Genomic DNA, 26,081 nt, shown 5'->3' on the forward strand with positions numbered 1-26,081 from the left:
TATGATGAGCATTTCAGACCTCTCCCTAATTTCTATGTGAGAGAACTTTCAAAATTGCAAGGAGCGTGTGCGTGTGCGTGTGATATATAGAGCTAGCTAAACTGATTTTATTTGGATTCCTCAAGTTTTTTTTAACAGATGGTTCCTACAATTATGTTTACATTAAACTTTTCTCTTTATTGGAATTCCAAGCACTGCAAACAAAAGCACTATGATGGTGAAGATGTGGATAAGGAGTACAAGCCCCACTCCATCCCACTGCGTCAATCAGTCCAGCCATCCAAAATGAGCAGTTACGGGCGTCGAGCAAACCGCTGTCAGCCAGATGTGAGTGAAAGCATTTTTATTTGTTCTGATTTAAATTTGAAACCTATTGTTTTAGTTCTGTACTCAATCATTTAGACATGTTACTTGAATTACTTTTTACAGTTAAGTTCTTTCCTTATGCTTATACATATTTGTTATTATCTATCAAAGTATTTTTATAAACTGACCCTTTGCTAAAAGTGACATTTGCTTTACACTATTTTCACAAGCAGTCTTTCAGGTGTTTCTAAACAAGGACAGCTACAGGACTCAAAACACATTGAGGTTCCTTACTAATTATCTTAACAGGCATGTTAAAATAATTCCCCCCGACTAAAGCTCACTTTGAATATTGGTTGGTCATGAACTTGCCAGTTTTGTTTACACATAATTGAAGAACTGTGATACCTCAACATTCAATTAATTTGAGATACAATCTTTCTGTCTGAGTTTTCTTATGCTTTAAAGGGGACCTTTTAAGCAAATTCAACTTTTTTTACCGATTGGTACCTTTTTTTGTTTATTTGAGATTTGCATGAGTCCAGAAAATCAAATCATGAAGGCATGGCAGAGACAGATATGATCGTGCCTTTCTTCATTCTCCCTCCAAACATGCCGTTTTGAATGTGGCCAATTTGTGATGTTTTACCCATTGGTGTCGCTGCAGATATCTCCATATATAGTGACATTTTAGCCAACAAGCTGTACGTGAGTCCGCCTTTGTAGTCAATAAGTTCCTTACTTTTCTTTATCCTCTTGATGTGGGGCAGCAAACTGGGCACATACATCTTCTGCTGTTGCCATTTCTAATACAAAGAAGGGCTGGGCAATATGGCTTTTTATTACAATCTCGATATGTTTAGGACATACACGATATATATCTCGATATTTTGCTTTAGCCTTGAATTAACACTTGATGCATATAATCACACCAGTATAATGATTCTATGTGTCAACATTAAAACATTATTTTTTATACTGCATTTATATATGCTCATTTTAAACTTTCATGCAGAGGGGGAAATCACAACTAAGTCAATTTACCAAAACTGTATTTATTAAACAGTTATTAAGCAGTGGCACTGACATTGTCATTTACAAAACAGAAAGTGCAAGATTGTCAGAGAAATTTTCAAAGAAGCTTTAAGTGCACTTTTGTGAATGATTGTCACCAAGATGACATATCAAAACAACACTGAATTAAAGTGTACTTTTTGTATAGAACACCACTACAATAGTTAAAAACAAATAAAGTGCACTTTTGTGCATGATGTCACACAAGATATTTAAATAACTGTCAAATAAAAATGAGCTGCATAATAGGTTCCTGCAGATGTTGTTGACTTCTGTTCCTTCTGTTGTTGACTTTTTTTTTTCCATACGGTGTTGATCTGGAAATAGTTGCTTTGGCATTTTGTTGGTGTGGCACCGGCCGGAGATGTTTCAAGCACTCCTCATTCTCTAGCACAGGGGTCGGCAACCTTTACCCCTCAAAGAGCCATTTTGACCCGTTTCACAAAATACAGAAGACAATGGGAGCCGCAACCATTCTATCGAATATCTGGTGGTGGTCACCCAGATATTAATAAGGGCGTGCTATGAATCCATTGCCTTAGACGCCTTCTACAACATGTACAAACTGCTTGCCAATACAGCAACATGTTGCATGTGGCTTCCGCAGATACACGTACACGACTGCAAGGCATACTTGGTGATACAGGTTACACTGAAGGTTGTAATATGAACAGCTTTAACACTCTTACTAATATGCACCACACTGTGAACCCAGACCAAACAAGAATGACAAACACATTTCGGGAGAACATCTTCACAATAACACAACATAAACGCAACACAACAAATACCCAGAATCCTCTGCATCCATGAGTATTCCTGACTATATTTTACACCCCGCTAGCACCAAACAGACTGCCGAATCAGAAAAACAAACCATATAAAAACAAGTCCTAACAGTTAGCAGCCTACCCGGCGAGTCATCCCTGCGGCAAGACCAGTCCGCATCACACAAGTGGGACGCCATAAACTTGTAAGTTAAGGTACCATTGTAATAATTAAACATACAAATAAAAGTTATTGCGGCTCCATACTTGACCGAATGATTTCTAAACCAATGTGAGCGACCAACTCATGTTTAATGCCATTTTATTAAATGTTCCTTCTTACAGAAAACTATTAAATGGTTATGGGCAAGTATTGTCAGTCCACAATCTCTCTTCCTTGTTTCGCTAGGTTGAGATATAGTTAGATACAAAAATATTGGGACATAAACAAAATTCCAATCTTCACCTGATTTGGAGGCACCGGTGCATACCCTCAAATTGAAGCTAAAAATCTGCAGTTAGAGCTTTGTTGTTTTTATTCCAAATGTATTGTAGTGGTGTACAAAGCCAAAAATAGAAAATTGTGTTGATGTCCCAATATATATGGACCTGACTATATGTGGACTGCAAATACCAGTGTCATGTTTGAATCCTCAAACGTATGTGACCATGCCCTCACACTCAAAGAAAAGCTTGTTCATGTTTTACTTGTATTTTTTTCACCAGTCTGAAGATCTGTGTTGTATCTGTTAGATGGTAATCTTCCATCAACTACCAATGTTTATGTTGTTCATCACTCTTTATTTTCAAAGCCAATTCTCATGTTTGTTAGATAGTGTGTCTGGAATGTGATTGTGCACCAACAGTGCGTCCCAGCTTGCTTCTTTCCTATCCTATCCAGTAATGCTATCCTTTATTAGCTATAATTGCTATTTGTTTTATTCCTTGAGTTGCACTTCTTTTTTTCTTTCATGACTATCCATCTACAGTACATATGTTGATTTGCTGATGGTCACCAAGTATGAATAGTTGCCTTTGCTTACATTAGTAAACTGTACAACTAGTAGTCATTCTAACATGCCATATTGACCTGCCTAAAGGATACATGTGACTGTAAGACAAACTTATTTTTAAGATTAAGTATTTTTTCATGTTTTCAAACCATTGAAATTACAGGTAGCTTGCAATACCAAAAAAAAATTCAATAGGGTAAGACACCAGTGAAATATGTCAGACTCAGAAGTGCAGCTCCAATAACCGCTAATTCTCAGGCTGGGCGGTATACTGGTGTTACTGTTGATACCGGTATATTTTAGAAAGAGATATTGATTTAAGATAATACCACTATACCGATATATCTTTTAATATACCTTTGTTGTGGCCGGTGTGGGTCAACAGGCAGTGTAACTAAGGAAGGGTATTGCGCGCGGGAAGGGCGTGTGGCTAGAGTCGCTACTGCGCATTGTCGACGCTGACCTGCCGCCTTTGCGCACAGCCGATGTGCCTGCACCGTATCTCGGGCGGTGACGTCTCCTCTTCATTAACCAGAGGTAACACAATTCCTTGAAAAGATCAACAAAACAGCCTTCACAGACTGCAAACTGCAGTTCAGCTGAAAACCACGCTGACGTCACACGTCGCCTGGCAACAGACACCACTTTTTAAGACACGCAGGCACACGCCGGTATCATAAACTTCTCTCAACTGTATGACATATAAACATTTTTTTATAAACTAGACACTGCACATTCCGTTTAAAATCCTGATATGTAATGTCTATTGCGATTCGGCGCATTTGGCATTAAACTTGCTAAAATGTGTTAGTAATCTATCTCTTGATTAAACAACTCGATGATTAAGCACTACTCATGATCGCGTAGTCTTTTATTTTTTAATTGTTCACTTTTTTTTTTAAATTGTTCACACAACACAGACACATAACATGGGTCGATAGCTATCAATCTCCAGTCTGTCACTCAAATATGCCCGTGTGCAACATGAACGCAAAACTATTTCTATTGTTACAAAATGCACAGCCATATAACAATCTAATTGATTGTATTTATTTATCTAATATATTTGATATGATGTATAATTTAGGTCTGTTCTCTATACATAAATGCAAAAAAAAAATATTTTCGGCTGAGTGTAATTGTAATGAATAGAAACAGTGGTTGATCTGTGTGATCTTAAAAAGATAATTATATAACAACTGCATTGGCAAACCGGTGACTTTTTTTAAGACTTAAAAGCAGGTGTTGATACAAAACCCAAAACTAGTGAAGTTGGCACGTTGTATAAATTGTAAATAAAAACAGAATACAATGATCTTCAAATCATTTCAACTTGCATTGAATTGAATTCACTGCAAAGACAAGATATTTAAAGTTCGAACTGAGAAACGTAAACAATTTTTGCAAATGATCATTACCTTAGTATGTAATGGCAGCAACACATTGCAAAAACGTTGGCACGGGGCATGTTTACCACTGTTACATTGCCTTTCCTTTTGAAAACACTCAGTAAACGTATGGTAACTGAGGAGACGAATTTTTGAAGTCTTTCAGGGGGAATTATTTTTCATTCTTGCTTGATATACAGCTTAAGTTGTTCAACAGTCCGGGGTCTCCGTTGTCGTATTTGACGCTTAATAATGCGCCACACATTTTCAATGGGAGACAGGTCTAGACTACAGGCAGGCCAATCTACTACCCGCACTCTTTCACAACAAAGCCACGCTGTTGTAACACGTGCAGAATGTGGCTTGGCATTGTCTTGCTGTTTAAGCAAGGGCTTCCATGAAATAGACGTTGCTTGGATGGCAATATATGTTCCTTCAAAACCTGTATGTACCTTTCAACATTAATGGTACCCTCACATATGGGTAAGTTACTCATGCCATGGGCACTTATACACCCCCATACCATCACAGATGTTGGCTTTTGAACTTTGCGCATATGGTTCTTTTCCTCTTTGGTTTGGAGGACACAACGTCCAAACCTTCTAAAAGCATTTTGAAATGTGGACTCATCAGACCGTAGAACACTTTTCCACTTTGCATCAGTCCATCTAAGATGATCTCGAGCCCAGCGAAGTTGGTGGCATTTCTGGGTGTTGTTGGTAAATGGCTTTCGTTTTGCATAGAGTTTTAACTTGCACTTACAGATGTAGCGACAAATTGTAGTTACTGACAGTGGTTTTCTGAAGTGTTCCTGAGCCCATGGGGATATCCTTTACACACTGATTTCGGTTTTGGATGCAGAACCGCCTGAGGGATCAAAGGTCACAGGCATTCAATGTAGGTTTTTTGGCCTTTCTCCTTTACACACTGGTTTTGGATGCAGAACCGCCTGAGGGATCAAAGGTCACAAGCATTCAATGTTGGTTTTTTGGCCTTTCTCCAGATTCTCTGAAATTTTAAAAATACACAATGGACCGTATTTGGTGAAATCCCTAAATTCCTTGCAATAGCTAGTTGAGAAATGTTGTTCTTAAACTGACAATTTGCTCACACATTTGTTCACGAAGTGGAGACACTCACCCCATTCTTGTTTGTAAATGACTGAGCATTTCATGGAAGCTGATTTTTTACCCAATCATGGCACACACCTGTTCCCATTTACCCTGTTTATCTGTAGGATTTTCCAAATAAGTCTTGTTGCCACTTGTGCGAGCTTTTTTAAACATGCTGCAGGCATCAAATTCTAATTGAGCTAATATTTGCAAAAAATAACAAAGTTTACCAATTTCAGTGTTAAGTATCTTGTCTTTGCAGTATATTCAATTGAATATAAGTTAAAAAGAATATGCAAATCATTGTATTTTGTTTTTATTTACGATTTACAAAACATGACAACTTCACTGGTTTTGGGGTTTGTAAAAGACTTCCCTGCTGTGATATGTTACACCATGTTGTGGCTGTGTACAACCTCTTGTGCTAATAAAATAACTGCAATAATAAAAGCATTTTTTCCGCATCTTTATTTACACCAATTACATATAGTACCAATAAGTGTACCGATAAATACCGATATCGATAAAGATTTTGTTATATTGATGTTAGATATTGTATTGATAAAATCTAAATGATATACATACTTACTTGCTATGGCAACACACCCAGGTCAAACTGAAATTAATACATTTCTTGTTGTGCTATCTTAGTGTATACACTAAAAAAAAATAAACTTATCTTCAGGTGCAGCATCATCCTCACCCTCTCAATGCTCTCCATATCTGCTCTCTGTGTACCATGTAGTGCTAAGAAGCCTTTACACTGTTATCACCTGATATCTTGGAATTGCAACTGCATGCAAGGTTTGCCCTATATATCACTTGCAAATGAGACTCAGAAGTGTAGGAAAACAAGATCTAGCAACTGGACAGCAAAGTTATTAGCAGCCCAGTTTAAAATGTTAAATAAAAAAAGAAAAAAAACTTAAACAATTAACATTTATTCCCACATTAACACACACAGAAGTACCTCAAATTGACTAATGGTATCACTTACCAGGTACCTGGAATTGGTACCAGTATCCCAGCCATTGTCTAGCTGGAGTAAGGCTAACGATAATTCCATGCAGAAGCCGCAGCCGAGAGCCACTCTGTCATCCGTGTGAAATACGTAAATGGACAAAGACAAGTAAATAGGATAATTGTCAACCAGTATTTTTCAGTAGCAATGGGGAATAAGGTTAGCTGCAATTAATAATGAAATAAGTAATTCTTGGTGTCTTAAAAATAAAATATTTCAGTCCTTTAAAACTTTTACTTTTACTTAAAATATCAGCCACCATTGTCCAAAACGCAGCCTGTTTTTTTGTGGTTTTGGAAAATTGCGTTTATTGGAGAATTACCCGCCAGCTGTTTACATTTATCCTTTTTTAAGTTTTAAAGCTGTTAACACAGCTAAAGAGTTTTATGTTTTACATTTTATACACTTACTACAACAAAAAACAACTGAACGGTGACCTTGAAACCCAAGTACATAATTTAACTGTGATTATTGTGTATGGAAACACCTCTAATCAGATTTTTATAATGAGCCTTTCCGTATGTATTGTAGGTTTAACTAATTTTAAACATTGTGTCATTTGAAATGACATTTAAAAGCCTACTGAAACCCACTACTACCCACCACGCAGTCTGATAGTTTATATATCAATGATGAAATATTAACATTGCAACACATGCCTATATGGCCTTTTTAGTTTACTAAATTGCAATTATAAATTTCCCGGGAGTTTTTTCTTGAAAACGTCGCGTTATGATGACGTGTACGCGTGACGTCACGGACTGTTAGGAAATATGAGCGCTGCACACACACAGCTAAAAGTCGTCTGCTTTAACCGCATAATTACACTGTATTTTGGAGATCTGTGTTGCTGAACCTTTTGCAATTTGTTCAATTAATATTGGGGAACTCAAAGTAGAAAGATGGAGTTGGGAAGCTTTAGCCTTTAGCCACACAAACACGGTGATTCCTTGTTTAAAAATCCCGGAGGTGAAGCTTTACTATGGATCACAGCGGTCAAGCGTACATGGATCCCGACCAAATGTCATCCAGCAGGTTTTGGTGAGAAAATTGTGGTAAAAAATCGCTTCTTACCGGAGATCAGCTGAGCTTGCGCCGTCCATAAAGCTGCCGTCGACTTCCCTGAGACACTGGCGTCAAGACACCCGTGGACACACACCTCCGACTATCAGGTACTGTTAAACTCACTAAAACACTAGCAACACAATAGAAAGGGATTTCCCGGAATTATCCTAGTAAATGTGTCTAAAAACATCTGAATCCGTCCCAATGCAATCGCCTTTTTTATTTTATTTTTTCTCGCCCGTCGCTATCAATATACTTGAACACAAATCTTTCATCCTCGCTCAAATTAATGGGGATATTGTCCTTTTCTCTGTAAGAATAGCTCTTTTTGTTGGAGGCTCCCAATAAAAACAATGTGAGGATGTGAGGAGCCATCAACGGGTGACGTCATCGTCTGCGACTTCTGGTAGAGGCAGGGCTTTTCACTTAGCGACCAAAAGTTGCAAACTTTATCATGGATGTTCTCTACTAAATCCTTTCAGCAAAAATATGTCAATATCGCGAAATGATCATGTATGACACATAGAATGGACCTGCTGTCCCCGTTTAAATAATAAAATCTCATTTCAGTGGGCCTTTAAAGATATTTAACTATTAAATCAATAACTGACTTGTCTTTTAGAAAATGAGGATGATAGATTAATCCAATTTTTCCATAACTACTTGGCCAAGTTTGTCTTTTTCCTCTTCTCCCTAAATGTTCTTCCCTGTTGGCTTAGTTTATTGTTGCTGTTGTTGTCTTCCCCTGCAGGGTCCAGAGGATCCGAATCAACATTCTCTCACCACTGGCTCTGAACTCATCTCAGCGGTACTTCCTATTGAGCATATTAGCTCACCCTCAGTCCATATGCTCTTTCTCCTCCTCGCTGCACTCTTTGTGACACTCTTAAAAAATGTTTGTATTGAAACTAACCACTTACACATGTTCATTAACATGCAATAATAGCGGATTCTACTGTTGACTTTGGATACAATACTTTACATGGCTGTTTCTGATATGAAAGCATAGTCACAATGTCATCTCTGCATAATCATCCAACTAGGCTTCATCAATTCATGCTCATTGACTTAAATTGGTCAGAACTAGTCTTCGACTTAGATTGGTCAGATTTAGTCTAAAACCCCAAACCTTTGTACTCCAAAAACCAGGAGGGTGTACCTGGGCAAGAATGGTTTCGCCCTATTGTAGAGAGAAAAACAACTTTTTGATACAAACGAGCAATTGTACTGTCAACGCCAACGACAGTCGTTAAAGTGTAATTTCTCCTCATTAGCATTGAGGTATTGTGTGGCAGAACAATTGCTGTGAATTGACTACTGTCAGTCCGAAATAGTTGTAATCCCCCACGATAGCATTTTATTCAGTTGTGAACAAATGGCATTTTGGTCACCGAATGTGAACAGAATGTTTCTAACTCATGTTATTTGTCGGTTGCTAAATTGCAGTCTTTCAGGTATGGTTGAAAGGACACTGAAGATAGGTGGTGTCGTAGACCTCTTCCTCTGTTCAAGGATGTTTTTTCAACCTTGACATAGATTGCTTTCCTCATTCCTCTTTCCCACTAGCCGTCCACCCTGACCAGAATCTTTACATTTTTGTTTTCAAAGGAGTGCTGTTTCTCCCTGAGGTGCAGGTAGACAGCTGAGTCTTGGCTTGAAGAGCTCGCCCGTTTATGCTGTGTCGTGCGTCAGCTTAGTGGTTGTTTTTTTTAGCCAATATGTCAATCAGTGCACTCATCATTACACTGGGTAGTATACACCAGTTTTTTTTGTGGGTGTGGGGTGTCTGGTCTTTAGGATGCACTCATTTGTCTCAGAGTGTTGCCTGGTTTGAAGTGTACTGGGGTGGTTTAATGTTTCTCAGATAGACCGAATACATATGGAATGACAATGTGTTTGCATCTGTCACCTTTTTCCTCCTTATCCACTCTGTTTTTGTTATTTCTGGAACTGGATGCACTGTTCACAAATGACCAGCTTGGGTAACCACAGGTTTTGGGGGCTTCTCTTAAGTGTCTATGCTCTTTCTCTTTGGCCTGTAGGCTGGTAGGAACAGTATCAGTTCTGTGTTGTAGGTTTCTGATAACGCCCAGTTTGTGTTCCAGTGGGTGGTGTGAGTCAAAAAGTAGGTATTGATTGGTATGTGTGGGTTTTCGGTAAGCCCCGACATATAGGTGCCTGTTTTCTCCAATGTGGACATTAGAGTCCAAAAAAGGGAACTTACTGTCTTTTGACATCCTCATGTGTGAACTTGATGTTTTTGTCCACTGAGTTAATGTGCTCTGTAAAGGTTTGCACTTCTTTGTTTCTGATTTTCACCCATGTGTCATCCACATGTCTGTACCAATGACTGGGTGCTGTTCCCTTAAAAGAGCCCTGAGCTTTCTTTTCCATGTCTTCCCATGTAAAGGTTTGCTACTACTGTATCAGGTATAGCTAAGAAGCTCAATGCTAATGAGGGGAAATTACACTTTGACTGTCGTTGACTTTGACAGTAAGATTTGCTTCAAAACAGTTGTATTTCTGACTACAGTAGGGCAAAACCATCCTTGCTCAGACACGTCCTCTTGGTTTATGGAGTACAATTAGGGTTTTGGTATCAGCCGCTGGACTAGATCTGACCAATATAAGACTAGATCTGACCAATATAAGACTAGACCTGACCAATCCAAGTTTATGAGCATGAACTAATAAATCCTACTCCAATGAGCGGTGAAACTTCTTCTAAGACAAACCAACCTACCTAGTTTCCAAACAGTGCCAAATGTATTTTCATCTTCAGAAATGTATCCCAAGAGTTAATTATAATATAATCATTGAATTACTTCTCAATTGGGTTTCATGAAGACATGAAATGTGCATCTCTTTGCATCCATGCCCGTCCTCCATTTTCAATAAACTATGGTTCCTATAATCGCACAAAAGTTTCAATTTATGCCCAGTTCGCTGTGGTTCTCGTGTTCACATGGTCTTGTCTGTGTGATTTTGCTTGGCTGGATTTGCCTGGCTTGACTTGCCCCATCACTGGGCAGTGCTACTCTGAAACCTGTTGAGTTGTATTGCTATTTATGTCTGACTGCAGTACCAAACTATGTATCTGCATGCATTCCAAGTGAAGGAAAGAAGCAAGATGGTTTCATTTAATAGACTTTGATTTTATTGAATAATGGTTTAAGTTAGCCGAAGTAGTTTTTTGTGGTTTAATGCTGGCCGTTTTATAAAAATGTTGGGTTTAACACAGCTTATCTGTTCAGAATTTGTATGTGTGTGTGCGTACAAACCCCGTTTCCATATGAGTTGGGAAATTGTGTTAGATATAAATACAAACGGAATACAATGATTTGCAAATCCTTTTCAACCCATATTCAATTGAATGCACTGCAAAGACAAGATATTCAATGTTCAAACTCATAAACTTTATATTTTTTTTGCAAATAATAACTTGGAATTTCATGGCTGCAACATGTGCCAAAGTAGTTGGGAAAGCGCATGTTCACCACTGTAACATCACCTTTTTTTTCAACAACACTCAATAAACGTTTGGGAACTGAGGAAACTAATTGTTGAAGCTTTGAAAGTGGAATTCTTTTCCATTCTTCTTTTATGTAGAGCTTCAGTCGTTCAACAGTCCGGGGTCTCCGCTGTCGTATTTTAACCTTCATAATGCGCCACACATTTTCAATGGGAGACAGGTCTGGACTGCAGGCGGGCCAGGAAAGTACCCGCACTCTTTTTTTTTTTTACGAAAAACCACGCTGTTGTAACTTGTGGCTTGGCATTGTCTTGCTGAAATAAGCAGGGGCGTCCATGTTAACGTTGCTTGGATGACAACAAATGTTGCTCCAAAACCTGTAGGAACCTTTCAGCATTAATGGTGCCTTCACAGATGTGTAAGTTACCCATGCCTTGGGCACTAATACACCCCCATACCATCACAGATGCTGGCTTTTGAACTTCCCGCCTATAACAATCCGGATGGTTATTTTCCTCTTTGTTCCGGAGGACACCATGTCCACAGTTTCCAAATATAATTTGAAATGTTGACTCGTCAGATCACAGAGCACTTTTCCACTTTGCATCAGTCCATCTTAGATGAACTCGGGCCCAGCAAAGCCAGCGGCATTCCTTGGTGTTGTTGATAAATGGGTTTTGCTTTGCATAGCAGTTTTAACTTGCACTTACTTACAGATGTAGTGACCAACTGTAGTTACTGACAGTGGTTTTATGAAGTGTTCCTGAGCCCATATGCTGATATCCTTTACACACTGTTGTCGGTTTTTGATGCAGTACCGCCTGAGGGATCAAAGGTCCGTAATATGATCGCTTACGTGCAGTGATTTCTCCAGATCCTCCGAACATTTTGATGATTTTACGGACCGTAGATGGTAAAATCCCGAAATTCCTTGCAATAGCTCGTTGAGAAATGTTGTTCTAAAACTGTTCGACAATTTGCTTACAAATTGGTGACCCACGCCCCGTCCTTGTTTGTGAATTACTTAGCATTTCATGGAAGCTGCTTTTATACCCAATCATGGCACCCACCTGTTCCCAATTAGCCTGCACACCTGTGGGATGTTCCAAATAAGTGTTGGATGAGCATTCCTAAACTTTATCAGTATTTATTGCCCCCTTTCCGAACTTCTTTGTCCCGTGTTGCTGGCATCAAATTCTAAAGTTAATGATAATTTGCACACAAAAAAAGTTCATCAGTTTGAACATCAAATATGTTGTCTTTGTAGCATATTCAACTGAATATGGATTGAAAATTATTTGCAAATCATTGTATTCCGTTTATATTTACATCTAACACAATTTCCCGACTCATATGGAAACAAGGTTTGTAGTTATATATGTATGTATAAATACACACACATACATACTGTGTATATGTACTGTATGTATGTATATATACATATATATATATATATATATAATGTATCTGTGTATATATATATGTATATGTATCTGTGTATATATATATGTATATGTATCTATATGTGTATATGTATATGTATGTGTGTGTATATATGTATATATATATATATATAATATGTATTATGGCTGCAATTAACGATTAATTTGATAATTGATTAATCTATTACTTCGATTAATAATCGGTTAAAAGAGACAAACTCCATTTCTATCTTTTCCAATACTTTATTTAAAAAAACAACATACTGGCATCATGTCCTTTCGACCTGCCAAATAAAACAAGGCAAGTGTTACAATTTTAATTTTTTTTATAAAGTGCTCCATTATCCTGTACAATAGCAATAATTTTGCTTAGGGGAATTTCAAATCTTGCTATTACCTATTCCAACCATTCTGCAATGTTGGATGCTGAATGTCTTTCCTCTAGTGACATGGTTAGAAGGCACATTTGTCTCCAATGTAGTGGCATGTATTGCCAAGGTAGGCTACACTTGTCCACACATCAGTAGTGAGAGGAATTTTTCTCTGGGTGGCTTTTATGTCAGTCTACACTGCATGGAATTTCCACTCGTACTTCCTCTCCATCAGTTTGGTAAAATGGTTCCTCGAGGGAAGTGTAACCGGGGGTTGAGGACGTGAATCATTTGTCTTAAACCTTCATCCTCCACCATTGATAGTCGCCTCATGTGAATTAGCAACATATTCAGGATAGCATCAGTCAGTGCAGCCGCTTGCCGTGGTGTGCACACCTTCCTTTGTACCAAGTCTCTAATGCTGGCTTGTTTCTTTCTGAAATGAGAGAAGCCATAATATGAACGTACATAGTAGCATCATTTACATGTAACTTAATACATACCCAGTTGATTTAATTAATAATTTCTGACAAATATGCCACCACATTTAAAAAACAGCTAAATTAAATAAATGGACATTGTAGTTGCAGACTACACCAATAACAACACAGAAATGTAACTCATCAGATCAAAACTGGATCAGATATAGTACTGAATAATAAAGGATTCACTTTAGGCTACATATGAATCATTCCAGCACCTTCCTAACGTTTAGTTATACTAAAGCGTCACTCAAGTCTAAATAGATTTATATAGCTTTTATTGGGCCAGGCTACATTGTGTATATACATATATATATATACACTGTGCATACGTGTGTATGTGTGTGTGTGTGTGTGTGTATGTATATATATATATATATATATATATATATATATATAAAATGTGTGTATATATACGTGTATGTGTGTGTATATACGTGTATGTCTATATGTATGTGTGTGTGTATATATACGTGTATATATATACTTGTGTGTATATATACGTGTATGTGTGTATATATACGTGTATGTTTGTATATACGTGTATGTATGTATGTATATATATATATATATATATACATACGTGTATGTTTGTGTATGTATATATACGTGTATGTATGTGTATGTATATATACACGTGTATGTATGTATATGTACGTGTATGTATATATGTGTGTGTATATATGTATACATCTACGTGTGTGTATATATGTATACATCTACGTGTGTATATATATATATATGTGTATGTGTGTGTGTATATATGTATACATCTACGTGTATGTGTATATATACGTGTATGTATGTATGTGGATGTATGTGTGTGTGTATATATATATATATATATATATATATATATATATATATGTATGTATGTATGTATATATATATATATATATACTTGTATGTATGTATAGATACGTGTATGTGTGTATGTATGTATATGTACGTGTATGTATATATATATACGTGTATGTCTATACGTGTGTGTGTATATATGTATACATATACGTTCGTGTATATATATATATATGTATACATATACGTGTGTGTATATATACGTGTCTATGTATGTATGTATATATATACGTGTCTATGTATGTATATACGTGTATGTATGTATACACATACATACATACACACGTGTGTGTATGTATATATGCATGTATGCATATATATTTGTATGTGCGTGTGTGTGTGTACACACACTGCGCATTGAATTTACTATTGGTATATCTGAGAAGGGGGGAAGACTGCTAATTGCGCATCACTTAGAGCCTTTCTTTTGTGATTTGTTTTGGAATGGCTTTTTCAATTTGATTTCTCTATTTGGTTATGACAGAGAATTGAACCTGCATCAAAGTATGTAATATAAGCTTGCTCATTTTGTTGTATTATGCCTCATTGCATTTAAGTCTGCTGTATACATATATGTAGCAGATTTCATTAAATGTTGTCTTGGTTGGCCTTATAACAAACATTAGTGGCATTCTACAAGACCACAAGTTGCGGTTTCATTGTAAGTGTCTGTTATTCTTTAGTGTTTTATTCTAGTTGTGTGGTTTTTAATTCTAATAAATGTTTAGTTAGGTGGTGGGCCATAATCTTGGAGCTTTCCTTCTGTTCTAACCTAGGTAGAATAACCCCTTCTCGTCGTGCATTGGTTCCAAACTTTTTATCCTGATGGTTTTTTCTACATTTGACACCTTGCTTGTGTGCTTTTGAGAGCAGTGGCACAGTGTATTCTTATTTAATGAATATCATGTGCTTTAATACACAGCCTGTACCTACTGAGGAAGACATAGAGAAGAACCCAGAGCTGAAGAAGCTGCAAATCTATGGTGCGGGGCCCAAGATGATGGGACTTGGACTTGTGGCACGTTACAGAGGCAATAGGAAGAAGGGTAAGAGGTGTAAGGTCTGGTACCAAATACAAGCCTTGACTTTTGATATATATGTTCTGTCATGACCTAAAACCTCAAATCTGTTCCATTAGATGAACTGCCTCGAACTGTTACCATCAGGGACAATATAGTATCTGCTCCTGCTGTCACTTCTGTCAAAGAGCCTCTCGATACACAAGAAAAAGTGACTGAGAGCTTGTCAGCTCCTCCTATGCCTCCCTGCAGCATCACAGTCAAGACTGAGGTCAGGACAGAGGTCAAAACAGAAGTCAAGACAGAAGTCATGACTGAGGTGAAGAAAGAGGAATCGGAAGAAAGACAGAAAGAAAGTGATCAACATATCACAGATGGTCCGTGCACCAAAATGACCATGAGGCTACGACACAGTCTCAATAACATGCAGTCTGTAAGTTAACATACATTTACCTATACACAAGTCAGAAACTGAAAAGCAATGGAGTTTTGGTATAAAGGGGAACCTCAGAAGTCAAACAAACAAAAGCTATTTGTGGCCTTAGTTGACTTAAAAACAATTTTTTTAAACCTTTTTACCCACATTTTCACTAACTTTTTGACAAATTATGAGGTATTCAATCTTTGAACTGTACTTACAGTATTGTAAATGTAATTACCTCTGCCGAAAGAATATTTATTTGCCAGGGCTTGTCTGTTAATGTGCAACACAACTCAAAAAGTTGTGGGAGGATTTTGTTTAACTTTCAGGAAATGTTGAAAATGGACTAAGGAATAAGGGCTTGGATTTATTGATCTGAATATCTGTTACCTTGCGTTAACGTTTGAGAAAGTGGATGACTGACAAGACGGTTCACTCCCTTTTACTTTCAAAAGTGAACCCTCTTGCAGCCTGTTTGAAAGCGATAGTGGAACAAAACAAAAAAAAACACGCACGGACCGACATGGCAATTTCATTTATCCTTCGATGAGTCCATTTTTAGCAACGTAGCTTTAAAAGTCGTGGGCGAATTCAGATTTAACTTTTAAGACATGTCAGAAATGTGATACGGCACAGATGATTAGATTCGAGGGTTGATCCGGGTCACCACCTGGATTGTGATTTTTTTTATAAGATTGTTTCATATTGGGAGACAAGGCCTGGCAGAGGTGTGTACTCCCAGGGTGATTTTTGTAGTTTTAATACATTTGGTAATAATTTTTGGTGAAAAATCACCATTTACCTCTAAACACTGAAATATTTCTCAAAGGTGGAGTCGTATGTGTGTCGGATGTGTGGTCGCGGAGATGATGATGACAAACTCTTGCTTTGCGATGGTTGTGATGACAACTACCACACATACTGTCTCCTGCCCCCGCTCACTGATCCTCCCAAAGTCAATTGGCGATGCCCAAAGTGTGTTGCAGAAGTAAGCTACTGCTTTAAAAGTGATGCTTTTCTGTCTATAAAATATCTTACGTATAAAGTTTGCCTGAACATACCACACTCGTTGCTGACGGATTTCCTTATTTGCAGGAGTGTAAAAAGCCTTCAGAAGCATTTGGATTTGAGCAAGCAACTCGAGAGTACAGTTTACAGAGTTTTGGAGAGATGGCTGATTCATATAAAGCAGATTACTTCAACATGCCTGTCCATGTAAGCACACTTGCAATCCACTGTGTTGCACAGCTCTGCTGAATGGACATGATAGAAATCTGTTTCTCGTTCTCTGTGTAGATGGTTCCCACTGAACTTGTGGAGAGGGAGTTCTGGAGGTTAGTAAGCAGCATAGAAGAGGACGTGACTGTTGAGTATGGAGCTGACATCCACTCCAAAGAGTTTGGCAGCGGCTTCCCAATGAATACCGGCAAGAGGACACTGACCACGGAAGAAGAGGTTTGCCTATTTGTGTTTGTGACATGCTCTCTACAGAGCACCCAAAATGGACACATTGCACACATTCAAATGGAAGTTACTAAACGTCTTGTAGTCAAGTAATTTTAATCACAGTACACTTGCTGAGTGAGAGCGCACACACGGCATAAGTCCCTTCTTTAGCATGATTAGAAGAGGTGCTATAGTGCTCCTGCACCTTTCATTTTGCACGCACACATGCAGCATTGTGGAATCAAAAAATAACTGTATTGCGATCGTTCACAGCACATTATTTAATGATTACCCGCACAATTGTGAAGTGAATTATATTTATATAGCGCTTTTCTCTAGTGACTCAAAGCACTTTTACATGGTGAAACCCAATATTTAAGTTACATTTAAACCAGTGTGGGTGGCACTAGGAGCAGGTGGGTAAAGTGCCTTGCCCAAGGACATAACGACAGTGACTAGGATGGCGGAAGCGGGGATCGAACCTGCAACCCTCAAGTTGCTGTCACGGCCGCTCTACCAACCGAGCTATACATATAAATATATACAATTCATATTATAACTAAAATACAGAGACTTAATGATTCAAAAGTGAAACCTAGACCACGTTCATTCCCCTGCGACATTTATATGTATATAAAGGCGTGGCAGTTAATGTTCTCCTCTGCAAGTACTTAACAGCAGGAAACTTGTAATAAATACAACGGGGAAAAGTACTTTAAATATTAGGATAAATTGTAGTTTTCCAGCACAGTAGGCTACATCATGTAATCACTGATTGTCCACTTACTAGTTATTAATGACAGTGGCCACGCTTGTACAAAATAATCAGAATGACTCCAACTAAGTCTGTAAATATTTCACAAAGTAAGAGAAATTGCAACAAAACAGCAGAATAGATCGAACAAGCAAACTGGCCATGTGTCAGTGGGGCCAGGATTGGAAGGGGGAATGAATGGCATAATGTTAGTACACTCTTCAAATACCATTTTAAGCATAGGAAATTATATTAAATGCTGTTAAAGAATAACTAGAGATTTAACTACTTCATTATTTATAGTTTTGGTTCTCACAAAGCTGTAGAAAAATAATCCCCAAACACAACTTGAAGTCAACCTATTTAATTGTTATGTCTACCTGGTATGTCTTTTATTTTTGAGGTAAAATATGTGGTCGGTCTATTTGCTATCTTTTCCATGAAAGCTTAAAGAATAACTGTATGGGTATACAACCTCCAAAGAGGTTTAAAATTAACTTCAGCACAAACATTTTTTCAAGAGTGAGGAAAGAAAAATATGCACGCAGTGAACAATTCTTAGGGCGTTTAGTCGATCGCAACTGGACTGTTCAATATGTATTAGATTAGATATTTCGCCTCTCATCCAAGTCGATTTAATCAGATTATATTGGCCAAATCTATTCCAATCTAAGTCTAAATCTAACTAAGTTTATGAGCATGAACTGATGAAGAGGCGAAATCTTCTAAGACAAACTGAACAGTCCAATTGTGAACGATTAAATGCCCTGAGAATACAATGACTTGGATGAATGAGAACATCTATAGACCGTATGTTAAATGTTAAAGTACCAGAAGAGTGGAAAAACAAGTTGACTTTATATGCTTAATTGTTTCAGTGTATCCATTAAACAATATCTATTTATATTTACAACCTGAATAGTATGTGGAAATACTGTCTAAACGTTGCAAAATGCTGCAAATTCAGCCAGCCATTTTGAATATTCTGCTCCTAATACCTTAAGCTATTTCCGGAAATTGATGTCACTGTCGTAACGCTTCTGTACTCAGACCAAGTTATCAGACCAGTCATACTGGAAATACGCAAAAATTAGACACGTAGAAAGAGATGTGCATTCTATCATTCACAACCCCTAAGACACGTACACATTTGTTTTTTATTAGAGATGTCCGATAATGGCTTTTTTGCCGATATTCCGATATTGTCCAACTCTTATTTACCGATTCCGATATTAACCGATATGTGACTGGGCGGGCACGCAAAGGCAGTGCCTTTTAAGGTTTATTGGTGCTCTGTACTCCTCCCTACATCCGTGTACACATCTGCGTTTTAAAAAGTCATAAATTTTACTTTTTGAAACCGATACTGATAATTTCAGATATTACATTTTAAAGCATTTATCGGCCATCCCTATTTTTTTTTGCATTCTAAGTTGTGGATAAAAAGTCAGCTAACAATGGAGTCAACGGGGGCTCCTTATTTCACCACTAAACTCTAAATAACCACCCAAAACCCGCGAACAACCTATTTATATTTCCTGGTCTGAATAATAACCAATTATTAGAAATTTCATCATAAGCACTAAGAGATTTTTAGCAAAACCAAAAGCTAACTATACTTTAGGCTGCACTTTATTGTAATTATTAAATGAAACTGAGATGGCAGTAATGCAACATATGAATGGAAACTGCTGTAAAACTGTAAAGAAGAAGCTTATGCAACACTTCAGCATTGATGTCTTGTTTGCTGCTGCTGTTCTCCTCATCGTCGCGTCTCTGCTCGTCAAAGTTATTTTATTATAAATTATGCCTGTGATCTGGATAATAGGAAGATTTAACCTGGAATCTAAAAGTTTTTTATCCGTGACATTCGGTTAATACCTGGAGATGGTGACAATCAAGCCAACAGAACTTTTTTTAAACCTTAGTGTGGATTAAAATGATTTATTAATCCAAACGGGAAGATATGGCCATCTTATCAGATGTCATCCCAGGGAGAGCATACATTTTACAGTAAGCTATTGTTTTATTATGTTTGTAGTTTGTATTTCTTGTTTAGCACTTAGCAATACTGCTCCGTGATGCTTTTTGTTTCTCTAAAATTGGATCCGTTTAGCTGAGCTTCTAAAACTTGTAGCTCGCCCTCCTTACAATCAGGATCAAAAATATAAGGTTCTGGACCATCATTTGTCCCAAAATACCAGTAATAGCTGTTGGCTCTCACAAAGTCGGCATAATTTGCATTGTTGTTGGTAGGGAAGGGATCTGTGTTCTGTCGCGTGACTGGCAAGCGAATTATCCCTCAAAATGGCTCGGGAATCTCTGTGAGATTGACTGTATTTAGATCATATTTACGGTATTTATTTGCAAACTTTGGGAGTCTTTAGGTGTCATACATCAGAAATATATGATATCTTTAATATTGAGGCAACTTGTTTTTTCACTCTCCTGGTACTTTAAGTCAAGACAATAATCGATGGTGCTGTGTTTACAATTGATGACATTGAACTTGTGCACCTCCATAGGAATACGCCCGCAGTGGCTGGAACTTGAATGTAATGCCTGTGCTGGAGCAGTCTCTTCTGTGCCACATTAATGGCGATATCTCCGGCATGAAGGTGCCCTGGTTGTATGTCGGCATGGTCTTTTCAGCTTTCTGCTGGCACATTGAGGATCATTGGAGTTACTCCATCAACTACCTGCACTGGTACAGGATGAGCTTTATTGCGTTTTAATAATTCTGAATGTTTTATATTAAAATGGGCATAGCATTAAAGAACGCTAACTGATCATTTTTAGGGGCGAACCCAAGACCTGGTATGGGGTTCCGTCCGTGGCTGCTGAGCGACTTGAGGAGGTGATGAAAAAACTGACTCCAGAGTTGTTTGAGTTCCAGCCAGACCTCTTGCACCAGTTAGTCACCATCATGAATCCCAACATTCTCATGGCTCACGGTGTACCGGTATGTTTCTTAGCAAGACAATGGCTAGCAGCATAAATATTTGATCAAAGTTCATACATTTGTGATTTATTTGTATAGGTTGTACGTACAAACCAATGTGCTGGTGAGTTTGTCATCACCTTCCCTCGAGCGTACCACAGTGGATTCAATCAAGGATATAACTTTGCAGAAGCAGTCAACTTCTGTACTGCTGATTGGGTTAGTATCCAAATGATGTCTGATACTCTTTTTATACAAGTGAGACTACACAATGAAGATGACCAGCTGTTTTTGGTCTTGGTGCAGTTGCCTGCTGGTCGTTCTTGCATCGAGCACTATCGACGTCTGCGAAGGTATTGTGTTTTCTCCCACGAGGAGCTCACCTGTAAAATGGGAGCCTGTCCCGAGAAACTGGACCTCAATCTGGCTGCAGCGACACACCGAGAAATGTTTATTATTGTTCAAGAGGAGAGAAAGCTGCGGAAAGCTCTCATGGAAAGGGTGGGAGACATTTTCTTTACTGTGTTTTTTTTGTGTGTGTCTGGTTGGCTTAGGATAATCAATAATGCTATAAAATTTGCTTTGCAATTAGGGCATCACTGAAGCTGAGCGCGAGGCATTTGAGCTTTTACCAGATGACGAGCGACAGTGTGATAAATGTAAGACCACATGTTTCCTCTCAGCACTGGCCTGCTCAAACTGCCCAGAGCGTCTGGTGTGTCTGTATCATACTCAGGACTTGTGCAACTGCTCCACTGACAAACTCTACCTCAGGTAATCAATCACCTCTTGAACTGGCGTTTATTTCCTGCGATCAACATTTGTCTCCTGACATTTTGGACATTTGCCAGTAGAAATTAAACACCCTATGTTTGATATAATTATGTTTATTGGCTGCCAGAAAAACTGGGCTTGCAACATTAAATATTTTGTTATATTTTTACAGGTACAGATATACCTTGGATGAGTTGTTGGCCATGTTACACAGATTAAAGGTTCGCTCGGAGTCCTTTGATTCATGGGCCAACAGAGTAAAAGAGGCTCTTGAGCAAGAAGAGGGTAACAAGATAGGTAAAATAGGCACATAACTTCATATCTGATTTCCAAAGTAACAGTATATTTTCAATGGAACTAATTGGTGTTTAAATTCCAGGAATTGATTACTTGGAGATGCTAAAGAATGAAGCAGCAGAAAAGAAGTTTCCTGACAATGAACTTCTACGAAAACTCAACAGTGTTCTCAAAGACATAGAGTACAGCCAGCAGAAGAGCACTGAACTCCTCACTAACTCAAAAACCAGGTAAGATGGACAAAACCATAACCTTTCCATAGCGCTATTTGGCCATATCAGAACATTCACATATTGTTTTCTTTTAGTGACTCTAAAATGACTTTGGCGGAACTGAAATTATTGATAGACATGATGCAAAACCTGCCTTGTGTAATGAGTCAGCTACAGGAAGTGCAGGTGAGGACCATATCCTGTCACACTAATAAAAGAAGAATAAAGTATGTTGCCTCTGCAATCAGCGAAATTATTTCCTTCCTATCTTTAAGGCGGTTTTGCAGTCGGTCAGTGATTACCAGAGCCGAGCTAAGCAGCTGATCAATGAGCGTGACTGGAGGAGGGCTTCTCCACCTACAGAGCAGTTGCAGACATTATTGGAACAGGGAAATGCGATGCCTGTTGTGGTGCCTGAGTGTCGTCTACTCCAGGGCATTCAGGAGCAGGGGCACTGGCTGGCAGATGTCAGACGCACCTTAGGCACAGAAGAAGGCGAGAGGCAGGAGGTAACATTAGCAGTGTTGAGGGATCTGTTGGAAGCAGGCTGCAGCATGCCTCCGAGTGCCTCTGTGGAGACTGCCACGGCAGAGCTACAGGAACTGTTAACAATTGCAGAACGCTGGGAAGAGAAAGCACAGATCTGTCTTGAACAAAGGTACAACGCAAACTCAAATGGACAGGCATTGTCATCCTGTTACAACTGGTTAGCCTCGTTCTAAAGTTATTTCTCTCCTAGACAAAAACACCCTCTTTCAACCCTGGAGGCAATTGTAAATGAAGCCCAGCTCATTCCAGTCAAGCTTCCCAACATTCAATCTTTACAGGGTTGTCTGAGCCGCGCACGCTCTTGGGTAACAGACCTTGAGGAAATCCAGGTAAAAACATACCTCAGTTGTCTCTGGTTGGCTGGTGTGGTAAATGGTAAATACATTATACTTGTATAGCGCTTTTCTACTTTCAACCTACTCAAAGCGCTTTGACACTACAGCGGAATGTCGATTTACGAACTTAAATGGTTCGCAAACCAAAAAGTTGATTGAGTAAAGCACAGTTCCCCATGAGAATCAATGCAATAATAATAGTGGTGGAAGAAATAATCGATTTGCTGATACATCACAATTAAAACATGGGAGATTGATTCAATTGATAAATGTCCAAACATTAACGGTCCTAAAATACAGAATGCTAATGTCTTAACATTAGTTCAAGAGAGGAATATAAGCTAACATTCTTTTAATGTTAACAAAGACCTTTATTAGGAAGACGTATCGAGGACCCAGATTTCCCTCGCCCTGGCGCGGGTCACGGGGGCCCCCCTCTGGAGCCAGGCCCGGAGGTGGGGCACGATGCCGAGCGCCTGGTGGCCGGGCCTGTTTCCATGGGGCCCGGCAGGGCACAGCCCAAAGAGGCAACGTGGGTCCCCCCTCCAATGGGCTCATCACCCATACCAGGGGCCATAGAGGTCGGGTGTGATGTGAGCTGGGCGGCAGCCGAAGGCAGGGCACTTGGCGGTCCGATCCTCGGCTACATAAGCTAGCTCTTGGGACGTGGAACGTCACTTCACTGGGGGGGGAAGGAGCCTGAGCTAGTGCGCGAAGTGGAGAAGTTCCGGCTGGATATAGTCGGACTCACTTCGACACACAGCAAGGGTTCTGGAACCACTTCTCTCGAGAGGGTGTGGACTCTCTTCCACTCTGGCGTTGCCGGTAGTCAGAGGCGACGGGCTGGGGTGGAAATTCTCGTTGCCCCCCGGCTCAAAGCCTGCACGTTGGAGTTCAACCCAGGGGACGAGAGGGTAGCCTCCCTCCGCCTTCGAGTGGGGGTACGGGTCCTGACTGTTGTTTGTGCTAACGCACCAAACAGCAGTTCAGAGTACCCACCCTTTCTGGGTACACTCGAGGGAGTACTGCAGAGTGCTCCCCCGGGTGATTCCCTTGTTTTACTGGGGGACTTCAATGCTCACGTTGGCAGGGACAGTGAAACCTGGAGAGGCGTGATTGGGAAGAATGGCCGCCCGGTTCTGAACCCAATTGGTGTTTTGTTATTGGACTTTTGTGCTCGTCACAGATTGTCCATACCAAACACCATGTTCAAACATAAGGGTGTCTATATGTGCACTTGGCACCAGGACAACCTAGGCCGCAGTTCCATGATCGACTTTGTAGTTGTGTCATCGGATTTGCGGCCTCATGTTTTGGACACTCTGGTGAAGAGAGGGGCGGAGCTTTCTACCAATCATCACCTGGTGGTGTGTTGGCTGCGATGGTGGGGGAGGATGCCGGTCAGACCTGGCAGGCCTAAACGCATTGTGAGGCTCTACTGGGAACGTCTTGCGGGGTCTCCTGTCAGAGAGAGTTTTAATTCCTACCTCCGGAAGACCTTTGAACATGTCACGAGGGAGGTGCTGGACATTTAGTCAGAGTGAACCGTGTTCCGCACCTCTATTGTTGAGGCGGTTGATTGGAGCTGTGGCCGCAAGGGTAGTTGGTGCCTGTCGTGGCGGTACTCCTAGAACCCATTGGTGGACACCGGCGGTAAGAGATGCTGTGAAGCTGAAGGAGTCCTATCGGGTTCTTTTGGCTCATAGGATTCCGGAGGCAGTGGACAGGTACTGACAGGTCAAGCGGTGTGCAGCTTTAGCGGTTGCGGAGCCAAAAACTCGGACATGGGAGGAGTTTGGGGAAGCCATGGAAAACGAATTCCGCCGCCTCAGGAAGGGGAAGCAGTGCCTTGTCAACACTGTGTATGGTGGGGATGGTGTTCTGCTGACCTCGACTGCAGATGTGGATTGGTGGAAGGAATACTTGAAACACCTCAATCCCACCAACAGGTCTTCCTATTTCTGGGGGCTGGGGTTGCCGAGGTAGTTAAAAAGCTCCTCGGTGGCAAGGCCCCGGGGGTGGATGAGACCCGCCCGGAGTTCCTTAAGTCTCTGGATGCTGTGGGGCTGTCTTAGTTGACGAGACTCTGCAGCATAGTGTGGACATCAGGGGCGGTACCTCTGTTTAAGAAGGGGGACTGGAGGGTGTGTACCAACTATCGTGGGATCACACTCCTCAGCCTTCCCGGTAGGGTTTATTCAGGTGTACTGTAGAGGTACCTACGCCGGATAGTCAAACCTCGGATTCATGAGGTTTTCGTCCCGGTCGTGGAACTGTGGACCAGCTCTATACTCTCGGCAGGGTTCTTGAAGGTCCATGGGAGTTTTCCCAACCAGTCTACATGTGCTTTGTGGACTTGGAGAAGGCATTCCACCGTGTGCCTCTGGAAGTCCTGTGAGGAGTGCTCAGAGAGTGTGGGGTATCGGACTGTCTGATTGTGGCGTTTCGCTCCCTGTACGATCAGTGTCAGAGCTTGGTCCGCATTGCCGGCAGTAAGTCGGACACGTTTCCAGTGAGGGTTGGACTCCGCCAAGGCTGTCCTTTGTCAACAACTCTGTTTATTACTTTTATGGACAGAATTTCTAGGCGCAGTCACGGAGTTGAGGGGTTCCAGTTTTGTGGCTACAGGATTAGGTCTCTGCTTTTTCCAGATGATCTGGTCCTGATGGCTTCATTGTGCCGGGATCTTTAGCTCTCACTGGATCAGTTTGCAGCCGAGTGTGAAGCGACCGGAATGAGAATCAGCACCTCCAAGTCCGAGTCCATGGTTCTCGCCCGGAAAAGGGTGGAGTGCCATCTCCGGGTTGGGGAGGAGACCCTGCACCAAGTGATGGAGTTAAAGTACCTAGGAGTCTTGTTCACGAGTGAGGGAAGAGTGGATCGTGAGATCGACAGGCGGATCGGTGCGGCGGCGTCTTCAATAATGCGGACGTTGTATCGATCCGTTGTGGTGAAGAAAGAG

General features: G+C 40.0%; 1 protein-coding gene across 3 annotated transcripts in view; it reads left to right on the plus strand.

Moving 5' to 3' along the window:
• kdm5c (lysine demethylase 5C) overlaps window positions 1–26,081 on the plus strand; it is a 57,579-nt gene that overhangs the window by 26,150 nt on the left and 5,348 nt on the right. For 2 of the 3 annotated variants that reach the window (XM_061904108.1, XM_061904110.1), the window contains exons 6-22: window positions 193–327; window positions 8,498–8,554; window positions 15,294–15,417; window positions 15,510–15,823; window positions 16,641–16,799; window positions 16,907–17,026; window positions 17,108–17,266; window positions 20,537–20,718; window positions 20,811–20,973; window positions 21,052–21,171; window positions 21,259–21,453; window positions 21,545–21,726; window positions 21,899–22,023; window positions 22,106–22,253; window positions 22,331–22,421; window positions 22,511–22,893; window positions 22,975–23,113. In XM_061904108.1, coding sequence (XP_061760092.1) covers window positions 193–327; window positions 8,498–8,554; window positions 15,294–15,417; window positions 15,510–15,823; window positions 16,641–16,799; window positions 16,907–17,026; window positions 17,108–17,266; window positions 20,537–20,718; window positions 20,811–20,973; window positions 21,052–21,171; window positions 21,259–21,453; window positions 21,545–21,726; window positions 21,899–22,023; window positions 22,106–22,253; window positions 22,331–22,421; window positions 22,511–22,893; window positions 22,975–23,113 — 2,796 coding nt within the window. The remainder of the gene's footprint in view (window positions 1–192; window positions 328–8,497; window positions 8,555–15,293; window positions 15,418–15,509; window positions 15,824–16,640; window positions 16,800–16,906; window positions 17,027–17,107; window positions 17,267–20,536; window positions 20,719–20,810; window positions 20,974–21,051; window positions 21,172–21,258; window positions 21,454–21,544; window positions 21,727–21,898; window positions 22,024–22,105; window positions 22,254–22,330; window positions 22,422–22,510; window positions 22,894–22,974; window positions 23,114–26,081) is intronic. The other variant, XM_061904111.1, reaches the window with a different exon arrangement.

The sequence above is a fragment of the Nerophis ophidion genome, linkage group LG06 (assembly GCF_033978795.1).
Source record: "Nerophis ophidion isolate RoL-2023_Sa linkage group LG06, RoL_Noph_v1.0, whole genome shotgun sequence".
Taxonomy (NCBI): Eukaryota; Metazoa; Chordata; class Actinopteri; order Syngnathiformes; family Syngnathidae; genus Nerophis; species Nerophis ophidion.